Raw genomic sequence first — 20,037 nt, forward strand, 5'->3', positions numbered from 1 at the left:
CGCTTACTGCTTGGAAGAAAAGTTATGGCCAACCTAGATAGCATATTGAAAAGCAGAGACATTACTTTGCCAACAAAGGTCCGTCTAGTCAAGGCTATGGTTTTTCCAGTGGTCATGTATGGATGTGAGAGTTGGACTGTGAAGAAGGCTGAGTGCTGAAGAATTGATGCTTTTGAACTGTGGTGTTGGAGAAGACTCTTGAGAGTCCCTTGGACGGCAAGGAGATCCAACCAGTCCATTCTGAAGGAGATCAGCCCTAGGTGTTCTTTGGAAGGACTGATGCTAAAGCTGAAACTCCAGTACTTTGGCCACCTGATGCGAAAAGTTGACTCATTGGAAAAGACTCTGATGCTGGGAGGGATTGAGGGCAGGAGGAGAAGAGGACGACAGAGGATGAGATGGCTGGATGGCATCACTGACTTGATGGACGTGAGTCTGAGTGAACTCTGGGAGTTGGTGATGGACAGGGAGGCCTGGTGTGCTGGGATTCATGGGGTCGCAAAGAGTCGGACACGACTGAGTGACTGAACTGAACTGATAGTGGCAGTAAAAAAGGAAAACAAGGGATAAACCTGAGTTATTTAGGCATTAGAATGAGCAATGGTTATAAATCAGTTGAATGTAGAAAATAGGGAAAATGGATAAGTTAAATTTTGAGACTTTATAGCTTGGTTTATTAAATATTTAAATTCTCAGTTGAAACTGAGATTACAAGAAAACAAATAGCTGAAGTGTTATATTAAATTCCAAAGAGGATTAAAGAATTATAGTTAACTACTAGGAGGCCCTTTAAAATGATAGGGTTCTAGATTCTAAAGATATGTGAAGGACTGCTCTGGGAGGTAAGGATGAGGCCAAATGGGCAGGATCTAGGCTTCGTCTTCCCTCTGTAGACAGTGCCATTCTGATTTTATTGGATTCCTAAATATTGGTTTGACATGAATTTTGTATGAAAAAACAAATGGTCTTCTACTTAAAAAGAACGTTGGAAAGCTACTTCTCCAGCTGTCTTACTTACAGTTGCAGCTCCAGATGTTCAAATTGGCCAATGTCTTACACATCTCACAATTAGCATGTGTTTTTCTGAAATGCTTACATGACACTCAAGCAGCCATGTGGAGATCTCAGGAAGCTGCTGGAAATGTGAAACCCAAAGAAAAATCAAGGTTAAACCAAAGTGAGAATTTACACTATAAAAACAAATAGTATTATCCAGAAAGAATGTGTTTGAGTATGAAGAAAGTCAAGGAAAAATCTTGGGAAACCACTGCCTCTGAGGAATAAAAGAAAGGGAATCAATAAGTGAAATGGATAAGGAAACAGTTAGTAGGCAGGAGACCAGGCCAGTGTATACATGTTAAGAGCCTGTGTTTTGGCTAAAGGAAGCCCTGAGTTTAAAAGCCAGTTGTGCTCCTTACTTTACAGTTGTGTGCAAGCACTCACAACCAGTTTTCTCTGACTGTGGGAATACGAGACCCTATCTCGAAGGGTTGTTATGAGTAGTGAGACATAGACAAAACTTAAATGGAGTATGTGGCACATAGTTAAGTGTTAATAGACACTATTAAAGAATCCGCCTGCCAATGGAAGAGACTCAAGAGTCAAGGGTTCGATCCCTGGGTTGGGAAGATCCCCTGGAAGACGAAATGCAACCCACTCCAGTATTCTTGCCTGGAAATTTCCATGGACAGAGCAGCCTGGCGGGCTACACTCCATAGGGTAGCAAAGAGTCAGACAGGACTGAGCTCACACACAAATTTGTAATAGCCTGAGAGAATAGTGTTTCAAAAACCAAGAGGAGTGTCAAGAAATAGAGGTTGAAAATCAGTGTCTAAAGCCATAGATAAATGGAGCATAATGAAGATCAAGAAGAAATTAAAGGATTTTTTAGAATTTCACAGATAAAACTCACAGAATACCTTGAAGAGAATAGTAGAGGCAGAAGTCAAATTACAGTAAACTTTAAGCATGACTGAAAAGTGAGAATGTGATAGCAAGAATTGTAGATACATCTAAAAGATGTTTTTTGATGAAAAAAGAGAGAGGAAGGCAAAGTTGTTGAAGTTTTTATTTTGAGAATTAAATGTGATTGTGGAAGGGAAGGCATGAGACAAAAATGAATGAAGCAAGGCCATATGGGAAGTAGGATTACAAGTAGAGGAATTTCTTCCTTTTTTGGAGAAGAATAGGACAAGTGAAGATACAAATGTATATGTCCTCTTTAGAGATGTTGAGAGAGATCAAGGTGAGTTTCCATTTTTTACTGAAGCGTAATGATAATCTGCCAAAATTAAGTGTTTTGACATGAAAGGTTAAAATTTTTTTTTAATTATATTAGTGCTATGGAAATAAGAGAATCAGCTACAGAGGGGTAAAAATGAAAATGTACTGCTTTGATGGCTTATGGTAAGTCATGAGGCATGAAGTGCAGCAGAATCAATAGCATGTAATGAACAGTGACTGGAAAATGGAATAGCATCCAATGCATTTAAAAAATAAAATTAATATTCGAATAAACTAATTTCAAATAATTAGTATTCAAAATAAAGTAATATTAAAATAAAGCAATATTCAAATGAAGTATTCAGTTTGTTCCCTACTAAATGAAATTTTATAAACTCTTTTAGTTACTTTTAATTAGTAATGATTGTAAAAGAAATCATTGCCTTATGAAATCCCCTAAGTGTGATAACTATTAGAAATTATCTCTTTTAATATTTTCTTCTCAAGCTTTCTGGTTATTTTATTATTTTTCTTTCCCTGCCTTTCCTCCCCCAAAATGAGGAAGCATCTATATTATAATACATTTTATAGATGATGCTGAGGATGTTTGTGGTAATCGATAAGGTTTTATTTTTAAATATTATTTGTTTAAATCTCAATTCGTTACATTCTGTTGTGTTTTGTTTTAGAATATTTAGACCATTTTAACCTTTAGCACTGCCGTATTACAATGGACATTGGGAAGAAGGAGCAAACTTTCCAGTAACGACTTTCATTTGCTTTGCTTGCTCTCTGCTTATCTTTTTTGAATCTCACTTTTAAAAATTAAACGATACCGTCTTCATTTCTTTCCTGAGTCTCATTTATATTCTTGTTTCCTGCCATGCTTGCAGTCATTTTCTTACTCTACCTCGCTCCAGATACAGTCAGAGCGTTGAACATCATCACAGGGATGGCAGGTATTTTTTTCTTACAATTGAGTCTGTTTGTAGAATTGCATGTGCCTGTCTATTGATATTAACTCACTTCTATTTTATATATATATATGTTTGTAGTTATTGATGAAATATTATCCTTGTAAAAAAGTAGAAAATAAAGCATATATAAACAATTTAATTGTATTGGGCTGGGATCATCTCTGTGATGATTCTAAAAATGTAATTCACCAGAAATTACTTTTGAATCATTACATGGAAAAGTAGAATAACAATATTTTTAAAGATTAATACAGTTGACAGCTCATCTTCCTCTGGAGAGTTCATAATCAGATATCCAAACAGCACTAGTTGATAACAACCCACTTCTACCTCCCTCCAAATCAGCGTTTGAAAAGTGCTTAGATTGAACAGAGGTTTATGAGGCTGAACTCAGGTTTACAGTTACTTTATCAAGGGTTTCTGTGATCTACTCATTGGTTATAGTAGATGAATCTGGATCCCTGGAGAATACTGGGTTTGTGAGAACATCCTTGTTCTTTTCTACTCTCCCACCATTCTCCTTGTATTGAAGAAAAATATAAATTGCCTGGCATTTAACAGAAAGGAGGATTACCTCTCTAGTTATTCCCAGAAGGAAATCTAGGAGGGAAAGAAGGTCTCTAAAGCTTGCAGTTTCTCAAGGCTAAACATAGCTGTAGGGATTTGAGCCAGTTCAGTGACAACATTTTGAGGCCCTGTAGGCAGAAAAAAGAACAGCAATGATAATGTGGTTGTGGGTTCAGCTATACAGATAGGGAATTAATGTGCTGTACTCACTCTCACTATAGTTTCAGAGTGATTTGGGTTCTTTGTGGCCACTTTTATCCTATTAGTTTAGTTAATTGAGAGTTGATAATGAAAGAGCTTAGGAAAAATAATTGAAACTAGTGGGTAAATACCTAAGATTGAATTCATTTAGACAAATATGGAAGGAAACATAAGAGATAGTATCAACAGTAAATTCCTAATAATTCAAGTTTTGTGATGTCTTTCTGTACGTGTATCTGAAATTTAGTGCCTTCAGGTTACTATACGGTAGTGGTTATTGCTATGTTTTATTTTCTTTACATTTCGTAGTCTCTTTTTCTATTATTTTGCTTCAATACTAAATAGCTTTTGTTTTTTTATTGTTAGTGTTTGTCATCTTTCTTATTGCTGTATATTACTTTCAAACTCTTTTGGTTGCAATGATTATACATTTATCTTACACAAGTGTGAAAAATAGTTATATACCTATCCTTATAATTGGGTAAGACCTTTTTTAAGGTAGGTGGCATGAATGAGATATTATTGACTATAGAATTCTTATGCCGGTATCCTTCCACTTAAACATAAATTAAAATCATGCATCACATTAGTTTTTTTATGCCCTATGTTTTCCTTAGTTATCAATAAGTAGATTGCTTCATATTATTTATTCTTTCAGTGAACCGACATAGATAGAGCCAGTCCTTGAACAGCTCTAGGTTGATTATCAATTTCATATTCTTACTCATTTTCTCAACCTCAGCCTAGCTGGGCTATTTTGAAAGAGAGATTTCTGAATTGTCTTTTGTACGACAATTTAGTTTGTGGTCAGGGCCCACAATATCACTGATGTTTATATTAAAGGAAAATCAGTTTTAGAAAACAAATTATCAAATAACTTACTCTAAGATTTGTTGTCACTTAAATGATTCAAATTTGTGAGTCTAGTGTATACTTACTCTGGAAAAATTGGATAGACATTGTAAGAATGCAGTTCTTTAGTTGCTTTCAATAATATTATCTTTTATTATTATTAGTTTGATTCATACAAAAGCATGTCTGCATGTTTCAAAGCATAGTAGTAAAATAAACATTTAGGAATCTACTACCCATACCAAGAACCAGAATATATAGTTAATATTCCTTCATCTACCTCTAGGCTTCTTGCCTATTGCATTCCTATTGTATTCCACAGAAATAGTAAAGACTGTATTGAATTTTCAGCTTAACATTTCCTTCATTTGTTTTTTGTTTTTTTTTTAAGTGACTTTGATCATTGATTTCTCTCTCCTAACTTTCTGAGTTACTTAGTTCTTCTGATTCCCATTTTAGTCCACTATGAGATTCTGGGGATTATTGAAGATACAAAAACTCATCTAGTCAGCTATCCCTTCTCCTTTATTTATTACCATAATGTTTAATGCATCTTGTTTAACCCCTGTACCTTTGTACATATTGCAGCTGAACACAGCCATGCATTTCCCTTACATGTTGATATCATCTGTTGACTTCTTGATTATACTATTTTATTTACTGAAGATTTTAGCATGTGGCTTTAGTCTCCCTCTTTATCATAATTCCTGCCATGTACCTGAATGATGTTGTGTGTGTGTGCACTCAGTCATGTCCAACACTTCTCAACCCCATGGACTGTAGTCCGCCAGGCTTCTCTGTCCTTGGGATTCTCCAGGCAAGAATCCTGGAGTAGTTTTCCATTTCCTTCTCCTGGCAATGTTAGCATTCACCTGAATGATCTATTTAACACCCACTCACTTCCTGGAGTATCTCAAATTGGAGTTAGTGAGCTTTACTCTCAGTTCTGCTTTAGTTACTCACTCCCATGGCCATGCTCTGAATATTATCATCACTTGAAACTGTTCTACCTGTGAAATTTTTTTTTAATTAATTTTTTATATAACTTTTAAAGATTACTTTCCATTTATAGTTATTGCAAATGCTTCAGTCTTGGACAATAACTACACATGGTTCTTTCTTATTCTTTCACTGAGTTACTTTTAACTCACTGATTCTTTTATCCACTCTGTTTTTATCCACCCTTTACCTTTCCCAATTTGCCTCCACTTTACTTACATATTTGGAGGTTGAATCCTTTCTTGGAAACATCCTCAGTTCAGTTCCCTTGCTTCATTGTTCTTCTTTTACATTTTTGACGAAGTCCAAGTCTGGAGTAATCTCTTTCTCTTGACAAATGGTTTTGATCTAAATTATCCAAGTTCTCTCTAATTACCTACTGAAGAAAAAAGTGACTGAACATCCAAAGGAAAAGTGACCTCTTTATTGAGGATTGTGAAAAGAATAAAAAGAAATTGGCACCAACTTTCTAAGCATTCAGTTTCCCAGTCTATATTTCAAGGTGGCATTTACTGTCATGGTCTGGGAATTCCCCTTCTGTGAATAAATATGTGTTAATAGTTCCAAGTGGACCACTGTTTGGCTATATAAAATCTGGAATTTTCTGAATGGAATAAATGTATAATAGTTAACTCAACATGGCATCCTCAATATGTGAAGAATCAGAATCACTGGCCTCTCTACTTCACATTTGTAAAATAAGATATTATGTATGCTGTCTCTTCGGAGAAGGCAATGGCACCCCACTCCAGTACTCTTGCCTGGAAAATCCCATGGACGGAGGAGCCTGGTAGGCTGCAGCCCATGGGGTCTCGAAGAGTCAGACACGACTGAGCGATTTCACTTTCACTTTTCACTTTCATGCATTGGAGAAGGAAATGGCAACCCACTCCAGTGTTCTTGCCTGGAGAATCCCAGGGACGGGGGATCCTGGTGGGCTGTCGTCTATGGGGTCTCACAGAGTCGGACACGACTGAAGCGACTTAGCAGCAGCAGCAGCATGCTGTCTCTTTGGAACAGATGAATAGAAGCTTAATGTTTGCTAAACTTCTTTTATATCACTTCAGGGAACAAATATTTAACTAATATTAGGGATCAAGACTTTTTTCCTCTGGACAAGTTACACTGACCAGGGCAAAATTATCTTTGATCATTGCATATTTTAAAACACATTCAAAATTTAAACAAACATATTTGGAATGGATATCATGTTACCTTTTACTGATATCCCTCTAAGATATATCCTTTATTTCAATAAATATATCTTTTATATTTTAAAATCTATCCTCATATCTTACTTTCCCCCCAAGTATTTATCTTTACTTAAAGCTATACATGGGGTTTCCCAGGTGGTGCAAGTGGTAAAGAACCCACCTACCAATGCAGGAGATGTAAGAGATGCAAGTTCAACCCCTGGATTGGGAAGATTCCCTGGAGGAGGGCATGGCAATGCACTCCAGTATTCTTGCCTAGAGACTCCCATGGACAGAAGAACCTGGTGGGCTACGGTCCATGGAATCACAAAGAGTCAGAATCAGACACGACTGAAGTGATTTAGCATGCACACATGCAAAGCTACATAGCATATTAAGGAATTACTAACATTGATGGTGGACATGGCATTTTGCATAAAGATGTGATGGAGGAGATGATAGGTGGGCTATATCTTAAAGGAAGAATTAGAAATATTTAGGTAGAGTAAGGTAGGATCTTGGTGAAATTTTAAAGAAATGTATGAGCAAAGTTGGGCTTCCCAACCTGCCTGCCAGTGCAGGAGACAAAAGAGACATAGATTCGATCCCTGGGTTGGAAAGATCCCCTGGAGGAGGGCATGGAAACCCACTCCAGTATTCTTGCCTGGAGAATCCCATGGACAGAGGAGCCTGGCGGGCTACAGTCCATAGAGTTGCAAAGGGTCGGACACGACTGAAGCAATTTAGCATGCATGTATGCATAAGCAAAATTACTGGAGTAATAAACACTGTGTTTTAGTGCTGTTGGAGCATTCACTACAAGGCAGGGAATAGCAAGGGATGAATCTGTAATGATAAAGATAGTCCCGATTATGAATAATCTTGTATCCTCTGTTAAGGAACTTAAATCTAAGACTGTGATAGAAGCGCTTTGAAGAGTTTTAGTTTCAGGATGGCTGTAGTACATTTATTCACTCTAGAGACTATGGGGATGGTTGATGAGAGAAAAGTGTATGAAAAAGAAAAACACATACTGAGGTATTTGCCTTGGTCTAAGAAATGGCAACCCACTCCAGTGTTCTTGCCTGGAGAATCCCAGGGACGGGGAAGCCTGGTGGGCTGCCATCTATGGGGTCGCACAGAGTCGGACACGACTGAAGCGACTTAGCAGCAGCAGCAGGACAACAAAAGCTCTTTGAGAGTCTGAACTAAGTAAGGTAGTGGCTGGAGAGATAAATGATGAGAGCCAATCAATTAAATTCAATATTACCTGGTAAATAATCAGATTTGGATGTTGAGGGGAAGCCAAGAGTCAAGAAACATTCCAGTTTTATTGGCTGAGTAACTGGGTGCATGTGGTACCTTAACAGAGATGGGGGAATTGTTCGGAGAGGAATCAGTTTAGTTGAGAGACAAGTTCGGTTTTAGAATTATTGAGAAGGGTGGGGGAAGCTTCTAGCAAGAAGTAAATTAAATAATTTTAAAGCTTAAAGAAGTTTAGGCTATGTATAATCATTTAGGAGTAAATTTACTACTCGTGGAAAGTAGCTACAAAAATGAAAGTGAAATCAGCCAGAGATACTACCCATCAAATGAGGGCCCAGGAGTTTTCCTCTGCCATGGAAGATTGACAGACAGAGAAAGAGAAGCTTCTGAAGGACATAGTGATGGAAGAATAGAAAAGTAAGAAGAACAGAGCTTAAAAAAATAATTTGAAGAAGGAAGAGATAATATCAACAGTAAAAATAAATGAAAGTAAAGGTATATGAAAAATACCATTAGATTTGTCAAGGAAGAAGTCATTGATGATTCCAACTCAGGCGATTTTGGAAAGATGATGAGAGGAGAAAAGCAGATTGCAGGGCCTGAGGCATGATTGGGGGATAATAAATACATCATGTGATTGGAAGATAATAAATACATCAAAGGAGTGTGGAGAAATATTGGGTAGGGGCATATGATGTCAGACTAGGTTTCTTTCTTTCAGAGTAAGAAATACATCTTATGTTTATAGGCTTGGAGGAAAAAATCCTTTGGGGAAAAAAGAATAGGTTGAAAAAAGGGAAAAAGAAAGGATGACTAGAAGAAAAGTCTTAGAGCAGTGTGTGGGGCTAACCACACAGATGGAGTTTCTAAATATAAAAAGTTCTTATTTACCATTGAGACAGGAGGGAAATAGATGACAGAGTTGGAACTAAGTAAATTTTTAAAGGATGTTAATCGAAGGTAATTATATTTGATAACCTCAATTTTGTTGCTGCTATAATTGAGATTATATGGTTATTTTTGAGACAAATTCCCGAAGGTTGAATATGATGTTTAATTGAAAATGAGAAAGTTTTAATATTCATTGTATAAAAACTGATGGGAACTGATTAAATATAAGTAGAAAAATTGTTAATGATACCACCACAGCAGATGTTAGAAACGATGAATTTGCAAAGTGCTAATGCTCAAACTACCCCACAATTGCACTCATCTCACACGCTAGTAAAGTAATGCTCAAAATTCTCCAAGCCACGCTTCAGCAATACGTGAACTGTGGACTTCCAGATGTTCAAGCTGGTTTTAAAAAAGGCAGAGGAACCAGAGATCAAATTGCCAACATCTGTGGATCATCGAAAAAGCAAGAGAGTTCCAAGAGAACATCTACTTCTGCTTTATTGACTATGCCAAAGCCTAGGATCACAATAAACTGTGGAAAATTCTGAAAGAGATGGGAATACCAGACCACCTGACCTGTCTCTTGAGAAACCTGTATGCAGGTCAGCAAGCAACAGTTAGAACTGGACATGGAACAACAGACTGGTTCCAAATAGGAAAAGGAGTATGTCAAGGCTGTATATTGTCACCCTGCTTATTTAACTTATACACAGAGTACATCATGAGAAACGCTGGTCTGGAAGAAGCACAAGCTGGAATCAAGATTGCCGGGAAAAATATCAATCACCTCAGATATGCAGATGACACCACCCTTATGGCAGAAAGTGAAGAGGAACTGAAAAGCCTCTTGATGAAAGTGAAAGAGGAGAGTGAAAAAGTTGGCTTAAAGCTCAACATTCAGAAAACGAAGATCATGGCATCTGGTCCCATCACTTCATGAAAAATAGATGTGGAAACAGTGTCAGACTTTATCTTTTGGGGCTCCAAAATCACTGCAGATGGTGACTGCAGCCATGAAATTAAAAGACACTTACTCCTTGGAAGAAAAGTTGTGACCAACCTAGATAGCATATTGAAAAGCAGAGACATTACTTTGCCAACAAAGGTCCATCTAGTCAAGGCTATGGTTTTTCCAGTGGTCATGTATGGATGTGAGAGTTGGACTGTGAAGAAAGCTGAGCACCGAAGAATTGATGCTTTTGAACTGTGGTGTTGGAGAAGACTCTTGAGAGTCCCTTGGATGGCAAGGAGATCCAACCAGTCCATTCTAAAGGAGATCAACCCTGGGTGTTCTTTGGAAGGAATGATGCTAAAGCTGAAACTCCAGTACTTTGGCCACCTCATGCGAAGAGTTGACTCATTGGAAAAGACTCTGATACTGGGAGGGATTGGGGGCAGGAGGAGAAGGGGATGACAGAGGATGAGATGGCTGGATGGCATCACTGACTTGATGGGCGTGAGTCTGAATGAACTCCGGGAGTTTGTGATGGACAGGGACGCCTGGTGTGCTGCGATTCATGGGGTTGCAAAGAGTTGGACATGACTGAACTGAACTGAACTGAACCTGTATGAATGCATGCTTTGCTTAAGAAATATCCAGTTGCCTAAATATAGAAAAATCATTATGGCATTGAACCAATTTTAGGGTTTTGATGACTGTTTGGAAGATTTGGGATAGAAGGGAATCTGTTGTTATAGAAATGGTTCAGATGATCAATCATAGAGTCTAAGATGGGTAAGGAAGGAAGAAAAGTAAAGAGGTACTATATTCTGACAGAAATTGGTAGGTTCATGGAATGAAGTGTCAAATGGAGATCAAGAAAAGTGGAAGTGAGATTATAAAACACCTGAAATAATTAATGATCGTCATCAGTTTGATATTAGAGTTTAGTATTTTAGGGTTTGACTAGTTTCACTGGATTCTAAGATTCACCGTATTTCCCCAGAAAGGAGTGCTGATGCAGGGGAAAAGTGAGGCTTATTGAAGTTTCATAGAGTTATGGTTCAAGATTATTGAACGATTTCCTGCATGTACATTGAAATCTCCTGGAATCACCATAGAATTTATCTAAAGAAAATGGCTGATAAAAATTCCCCAAATAATCAATAACTAAGGGATATTGACTGGAAGTTGATAGTTATTAGCGACCTGAGTTAATAATGGATCTTACAGCCAAGTGGCATCCTTGATAGAAATAAGGACATGTATGTTACAGTGGAAGAACATGGCCAGAGTGTCTCCAGGGAGCCAATCTCTCCTGAATCCATGGACTATGAAATGTGAAAGAATAAGTAGCTTCTGCAGGTGAGAGTTACCCTGGAAGGAGAATCTGCAGGGTTGAGCTAAGTGCTATTTGAGATAGGGATATGCAGAAACTATTCTGCAGAAAAGCTGATGACATAAGGAAGTTATGTCATAGATGAAAATTCTTGAAAATACGAGAATAAAGAAAATTAAAATGGTATGGAAGATAATAGAGGAAATGAAGAATTTAGAGAGAAGAAGCTGTCAAGGGACAACTGGGCTTTCTCTGTACTTGATACTAAGAATTATACAAATAAGATGCTTAAATAGAAGTGATGTACCTGAGACATCTAAATGTATCCTAAGTTGTTTTGGTGCCAGAATGGAGTAAGGTTCTGGGAAGGGTCTGACCTGGGGCTAGAGTAGTACTGTGAAATGCCATCACGTTTGGAGAGAGGCAGCGAGTGGTCTTATCTTAAGGTATTTGGGGTCATGAGGAGGACCCAAGTCAGAGAAAGCATTCTCACAAAACTCAAAAAAGGGCTTCCCTGGTGATCCTTCACTGTGCCCTTCAAGTGCTACTCCAAAGTCACCTCCAACTGCCCACGGTCTGCCAGGCCCAGGACCCCACAGCACATCACATCCTTCTTCACCACAGGTCTACCATTTGATTTCTTACAGTCTTCATCTATCTGCTGATATTTCTCTAGCTTTTCATGCAAGAGATATTCTCCATCTTTTCTAAGATAGTCTTTAACACACCAGTCATACAATATTTTAAATTCCCTGCCTGATAGTCCCAACATCTGTGGATATCTGAGTTTGACTCTGTTTCTTGACAGTGGGCCTTGTTTTTCTTGCTTGTTGGTGTCTCCAGTAATTTTTTTTTTTGACTGTTAGACATCATATCATGACTGACAAAGAGGATTATGCTTGAAAATGTGCACACCTCTTGTTCTGTGTGTGTGTCTGTGTATTTGGGAGGGGATGAATCAGTCTTCTAATCACTATTCTATGTGATTTGAACTAACATTATGAAGTAGCAGTGAAGGGCAGCAAGCACAAGTGTATATGAGGAACTTCCACTATCCATGTAAAACTAGCAAAACAAAAGGAATGCTAGTGAATTGTTCAAAGCTGACCTATGAATCTGTTGAACACGACACTCAGATATTCTCGAGTAAGGACTATGCCTTATCACATTTACTCCTATCAAACAATATCAATTCATAATTTGGTTCTTCAGAGATACAACTTTAGTTCAGTTCAGTTGCTCAGTTGTGTCCGACTCTTTGTGACCCCTGTGGACTGCAGCACACCTCGTGTCTGACTCCTTGTGACCCCCATGGACTGCAGCACACCAGGCCTCCCGTCCATCACCAACTCCTGGAGCCTATTCAAGCTCCTGTCCATTGAGTCGGTGATGCCATCCAACCGTCTGATCCTCTGCCGTCCCCTTCTCCTCCCGCCTTCAATCTTTCCCAACATCAGGATCTTTTCAAATGAGTCAGTTCTTCATATCAGGTGGTCAAAGTATTGGAGTTTCAGCTTTAGCGTCAGTCCTTCCAATGAATTCAGGACTGATTTCCTTTAGGATGGACTGATTGGATATCCTTGCAGTCCAAGGGAGTCTTCTCCAACACCACAGTTCAAAAGCATCAATTCTTCAGCGCTCAGCTTTCTTTATAGTCCAACTTTCAAGACCCGCTTTCCCCCTCAGTCAGTCTCTGCCATCAGGAAGCTTCTATAAGCCTCTTATCCTTCTCCATCAGAGGGCAAACAGACTGAAAACCACAATCACAGAAAACTAACCAATCTTATCACGTGGACCACAGCCTTGTCTAACTCAATGAAGCTATGAGCCATGCCATGTAGGGCCACCCAAGACGGACAGGTCATGGAGAGTTCTGACAAAACATGGCCACTGGAGAAAGGAATGGTAAACCACTTCAGTATTCTTGCTTTGAAAACACCGTGAACAATATGAAAACTGAAAAATATAGGACACTGAAAGGTGAACTCCCCAGGTCAGTAGGTGCCCAGTATGCTACTGGAAATCAGTGGAGAAATAACTCCAGAAAGAAAGAAGAGATGGAGCCAAAGCAAAAACAGCACCCAGTTGTGGATGTGACCCATGATGGAAGTAAAGTCCAATGCTATAAAAAACAATATTGCTTAGGAACATGGCATGATAGGTCCATGAATCAAAGCGAATTGGAAGTAATCAAATGGGAGATGGCAAGAGTGAACATCAACATTTTAGGAATCAGTGAACTAAAATGGACTGGAATGGGTGAATTTAACTCAGATGACCATTATGCATCTTTAAAAAGTTTGTTATTTTATGGACTCTTTGAGGACCTAGGAAAGGAAACCATAGGGCTAATACCTTGACAGAATAGCTTGAATTTCTTACAGTTGACAAAACACTTTTAATACTTCACCATCCACTGAAAATAAAATTATTTAGTACAATAAGAATATTGTAGATGGAACGTGATAATCTCTCAAGACTTTAAAAATACATATTTTAAAGATGTATTAATTCACTGTGTGTTTAATTGTTCCTGAGTAAATAACCTTGCTTGTTTGTGGTTTTGTTTCTGTTGTTTTTTAAAGTAAAAATTAAGTGACAGTGAGAATTATAACTATGAATACTTATTTAAATACTCAAAACATCCTCAAACATTTATATTTTATATGTTTTTGCATGTGCATGTTTACTAATATATCTTTATTGTTCAGTATTGTATTTGTCCCTAGTTTTCTTAAGAAAATTGCGATAATCTTTTCTTCTTGCTATTTACAATAATGACTGTTTTATGATAATACTTCTGTAGATAAAGGACCATTTTATTTTTATGATAAAAATAAGTTTATGAGTAATAGTAACATGTTTTTCTACATTAAAGTATCTTGTTTTTTTCCCCATCAATATGTGTATTATTACCATTTTTACATGTTAGATTGTTATTAAGTTGGCTGACTCTAGATATTACTGTTATTTTTTATAACCTCATCTACTTTTAACTAACATACATATTTAATGTTTAATTGAACAGAAATGTTCTGATATAAAAAATCTATCATGTCCAAGGAAAATTAATCTATCTTCCACCAAAATAATAAAATATTTCTATTTATACACATGATACAAATATTCAGAAATATTCATTTATTACCATGGTATTTTGGGTCTTCCAATTCTCTTAACTCTGGGAGCAATACTAAAATATATAAACTGGGTTTTAAAAGGTTAAACTTATACATCGCACAATATGATGTACCAGAAAATTATAGAGTTTAATTATATAATTGCTTTAAATTACTTGATATATTATACAGCATGTAACATATTAATTACCCTATATCTCATTTTTAAATTCTACAATGTGCTTGTTTCTTCCTTCAATTATGTAGTTAATGCTTAGAAAATCTCTACACATTGAAGGTATTTAATGAAAAGTATAATGCTGCTGCTGTTAATCAGCTTGCTATATTATGTAATACAGATTTATGAAAGTCATGTCTTGCTCCAAATCTGAGATTATACTTTTTGTCCTTCGGAGATATCTCCAAATTTTTTTTTTTTTTTTAATATTAGGATTTCGACCTTACAAGGAAATTATTTCCTTATAAAGAAGAAAAATAATTCCTAAATAGCTTTACTTTGTGTAAGCCTATGAGAAAGAAACCCTATTACATTTACTTACCACATCTTTACAATATAAATATAAAATAAATCTGTCTGATTTAACATAGATTCTAAGGCCTGAGTTATGTCCTAGGACAATTTTCATTGATATCTGAACAATACTTTGAAGCATTGTGCAGTTTGTTTTTCATTGTTTTAGTAATCTTGGTATTTTTTTTATCATACTTAAGAGAGAGTCTACATCGAGTTTATGTTGATCTGGAATTGCATTATTGCAATGGTTGAATATAAATGAAAGAAAATGCTCACTGGCCTTTGCTTCTCTGTGACACTGCATAACTCCATGTACTTGTAGACTGGGAGAAATAAGTGACAAGGATGGTGAAATAAGTAGACAGCTGTGCCAAATACTTGAAAATTTAAAAAAATTTTCAAGAGCAACTATATGAGTGGGAAAATGATTGAAAATGGACAACTTTGCTAGATAATTATAAAATTATTTTCCCCTTAGAAATCAAAATCTGCACATACTATTAAATGATTTTAAAGCTGACTTGATACAATACAAGGTCTTGTTACAATACTGTCAGTCAACATGAATTAGCTTCAGCTGTGGAGGATCCTGTACAAATGCTTGCAGTTTAGAATAGTAGTCACTAAATAAGCAGAACTATATCCATATCTATCCAGGTAAATGGCACATAGAAACTCTAAGAAACTCTAAACTATTTTAAGCATATATACCAGAAAATGTAAACTAAAAATAGAGTTATGACAGATATTAAATCACTTTTATAAGATAATCAAATTATTAACCTAACAAAAATTTAAATTTACAGGTGAGAGTTTCCTGGTGTTTTATATGGCTTGCTTTCGGGCAATCTTGTAAAATCTGTGTCTACCCTTTTTCAAATAATATTTTGAAATGCAGAAAGTAAAATAAATAGGTAGGGTTACAAAGGAAACTATTTATATTGAAATACAGACCCCAAATTCAGAAACCCAGGTAGGCACTAAAATACTTTATGCCTTGCAAATGGTCATTCAACATGATGGTAAATCATCTACCTACAATGCAGGAGACCTGGGTTTGATCCCTGAGTCAGGAAGATCCTCTGGAGAAGGAAATGGCAACCCACTCTGGTACTGTTGCCTGGAGAATCCTGTGGACAGAGGAGCCTAGTGGGCTGCATTCCGTGGAGTCGCAAAGAGTCGGACATGACTGAGTGACTTCACTTTCACTTTCACCATAAAATGAAAACTCACTATTGCACTCACCTCACATGCTAGTAAAGTAATGCTCAAAATTCTCCAAGCCAGGCTTCAGCAATATGTGACCCGTGAACTTCCTGATGTTCAAGCTGGTTTTAGAAAAGGCAGAGGAATCAGAGATCAAATTGCCAACATCCGCTGGATCATAGAAAAAGCAAGAGAGTTCCAGAAAAACATCTATTTCTGCTTTATTGACTATGCCAAAGCCTTTGACTGTGTGGATCACAATAAACTGTGGAAAATTCTGAAAGAAATGGGAATACCAGACCACATGATCTGCCTCTTGAGAAATTTGTATGCAGGTCAGGAAGCAACAGTTAGAACTGGACATGGAACAACAGACTGGTTCCAAATAGGAAAAGGAGTTTGTCAAGGCTGTATATTGTCACCCTGTTTATTTAACTTATACACAGAGTACATCATGAGAAACGCTGGACTGGAAGAAACACAAACTGGAATCAAGATTGCTGGGAGAAATATCAATAACCTCATATATGCAGATGACACCACCCTGATGGCAGAAAGTGAAGAGGAACTCAAAAGCCTCTTGATGAAAGTGAAAGTGGCTTAAAGCTCAACATTCAGAAAATGAAGATCATGGCATCTGGTCCCACCACTTCATGGGAAATAGATGGGGAAACAGTGTCAGACTTTATTTTTCTGGGCTCCAAAATCACTACAGATGGTGACTGCAGCCATGAAATTAAAAGATGCTTACTCCTTGAAGGGAAAGTTATGACCAACCTAGATAGCATATTCAAAAGCAGAGACATTACCTTGCCATCAAAGGTTCATCTAGTCAAGGCTATGGTTTTTCCAGTGGTCATGTATGGATATGAGAGTTGGACTGTGAAGAAGGCTGAGCGCCGAAGAATTGATGCTTTTGAACTGTGGTGTTGGAGAAGACTCTTGAGAGACCCTTGGACTGCAAGGAGATCCAACCAGTCCATTCTGAAGGAGATGAGCCCTGGGATTTCTTTGGAAGAAATGATGCTAAAGCTGAAGCTCCAGTACTTTGGCCACCTCATGCGAAAAGTTGACTCATTGGAGAAGACTCTGATGCTGGGAGGGGTTGGGGATAGGAGGAGAAGGGGACGACAGAGGATGAGATGGCTGGATGGCATCGCTGACTCGATGGACGTGAGTCTGAGTGAACTTTGGGAGTTGGTGATGGACAGGGAGGCCTGGCGTGCTGCGATTCATGGGGTCGCAAAGAGTCGGACACGACTGAGCGACTGATCTGATCTGATCTGTCGAGTTTTATATCTCAATCCCTTAGAAAACCTACCATGAAAGTGGGTATTATATATGAGACTTAACCATTGCTGCTTTCAGTTTTCTCAGCAATAATCTTAGTTCTCACCTAGTAAGACATATTTTTAGCCATTTGTGGAAATAGAAGTCTATCTTGACCTTCTACTGTGTTATCAAAGTTTAAAATATGATGATTTTCCCCTTTCTTAATTGTGGTGGAGCATGTCAATACATTTCTAACTTCTACCATGGTTCTTTTCATGTTTCACTTATTAAACATTTTTATTTTTTATGGAAATCATAATTCATACTTTTGATGAATATGGTGAGAAAAATATAAGCAAAATTTAAAACACTGATTATAGCTTCAAACAACTTTTTACTAAAGAGTTTTTTTAAGGCATATTTCCTAAAGAGTGACTTCTTTATTAATATTTTAAAGATAATAGTATTCTTTTAAGGACATGGAATGTAGCAACACATTTGAAATAATTCTCTAGATTTCACTCACAATTATATATTTCAATCATTAAAATATAGTGTCAAAGATGTGAAATTGTATATTCTAATATTTCAGTTTCCACTTGGAAAAATTGCCTAATGAAATCAGAATAAATTAGATTTTGCATAATACATGTTATTTAATGAAATAAATTATTGTTATTTTCAGATAATAAGAAATATGAAAATAATGTAAAGATTGGTATCTTCAAAACTAGGTTTAAGGAATCTAAGATACATATTAATATATATTTAGGCTTCCAAGGTGGCACTAGTGGTAAAGAACCCGCCTGCCAGTGCAGAAGGCATAGAACCGTGAGTTTGATCCCTGGATCAGGAAGGTCCCCTAGAGGAGGGCATGGCAACCCACTCTAGTACTCTTGCCTGGAGAATCCCATGGACAGAGAAGCCTGGCAGGCTACAGTCCAAGGGTCACAAAGAGTCGGACATGACTGAAGCGGATTAGCACGCATGCAGTATATAAATATATTGTGTTGAAGATATACAAAGATATGTATACTAACAACATTTGATAGAAATTGAGCATTTTTATTTCTAAAGAGAAGTGTTCTCTCTAAAATAGTCTTTCAGGAAGAAAAAATAGAATTATGATTTCTTACCCTGTCAAATTGCCTTTTCATTTCTCTCTCTGATAAGTAATTGAATATTGTGTATGTATTAACACAGCTTTTTTGACATATTTGGATATACTTATAAAAATACTAAACTTATCTTAAGAAATCAATCATATTATAGTACATGAACATAAAACTAGTTTAAAAATCTTTTGCCTTCATGTTACCATATGAATATAAAGTGTAAGATAATCACAAAATATGTTATAGAGTAAATCTATTATTCAGTTCCTAAAGTCATAAGTCTAAATATCTAAGTGAAAGTTGCTCAGTCATGTCCGACTCTTTGCGACCCTATGGACTATATAGTCCATGGAATTCTCCAGGCCAGAATACTGGAGTGGGTAACCTTCCCTTCTCCAGGAGATCTTCCCAACCCAGGGATTGAACCTAGGTCTCCTGCATTGCAGGTGGATTCTTTACCAGCTGAACCACAAGGGAAGCCCAAGAATACTGGAGTGGGTAGCCTATCCCTTCTCCAGCAGATCTTCCCAACCCAGGAATCAAACTGGGGTCTCCTGCATTGCAGGCAGATTCTTTACCAATTGAGCTGTCAGGGAAGCCTAATCTAATATCTGCTGGTCCAAAATTGTATGCCATGTAATGAATTACATTTGGAAAATTGTGTCCTTTATATTATTTTTCTTTAAGCACTTGTAGTTTTCATTATCAAAAATAAGATCGAGAGAATTTGTAGGTAAAGTGGAAGTCGTTAGTACATTAGTCTTGAGGGATACTAAAGCTTTCTTTGGTGTTTATAATATATAAGCATTTCCAGTACTGTTGTTACAACTATATGGGGAGGTAATAGTTTTTTTGAGGTATACTTTGGAGTTCTAGAATCAAAACTACTGTTTTGGGGGCTATTCTGCAGATCGTGGGGTGATCTTAGGAAACATTTACAAATTGCATGTTGGATGTAAAAGCATTATGCTAGACTCCAGGGATACAAAAATTAGTGCTGATAGCTTGCTTAAGTATACTTCTTTAAAGAAGGCTTAAATTTTGATGTTGGATTTATTTCTCATCAAAGAAATCACATTGTTTCAGACTGTTATTATTTCAGTCAATTAATGCTCATTCTGAATTGCATTGGTTGGCATTGTTAAAGTGTGATGAGATAAACGATGTAGAATGGTTGGTGTACCCATTTCCTGAAGAATGATTTTTCTTGTGGACTATGTTTGAATATGGCTACAGACTGCAAAGTTGCACTGTTTTCTCATAACATTTGGATTCAGTCATTTGAACGTTCAGATGTATCAGTATACTACAATTGTGCTGAAAGCCTTTTTAAATT

The 20,037-nt window shown here is 37.0% G+C and overlaps 1 protein-coding gene across 13 annotated transcripts in view; it reads left to right on the forward strand.

Annotated features, from left to right (window-relative positions):
* The window catches only part of RIMS2 (regulating synaptic membrane exocytosis 2), a 605,965-nt gene that overhangs the window by 381,406 nt on the left and 204,522 nt on the right, over nucleotides 1-20,037 (forward strand). The window contains exon 19 of one of the 13 annotated variants that reach the window (XM_086336261.1): nucleotides 3,117-3,182. The exons of the other annotated variants lie outside the window; for them this stretch is intronic. Coding sequence (XP_086192387.1) covers nucleotides 3,117-3,182 — 66 coding nt within the window. The remainder of the gene's footprint in view (nucleotides 1-3,116; nucleotides 3,183-20,037) is intronic. 13 annotated transcript variants of the gene reach the window in all.

Source organism: Bos grunniens, chromosome 14, assembly GCF_055505025.1.
Source record: "Bos grunniens cultivar Pamir isolate PY7600 chromosome 14, Bosgru_T2T1.0, whole genome shotgun sequence".
Taxonomy (NCBI): Eukaryota; Metazoa; Chordata; class Mammalia; order Artiodactyla; family Bovidae; genus Bos; species Bos grunniens.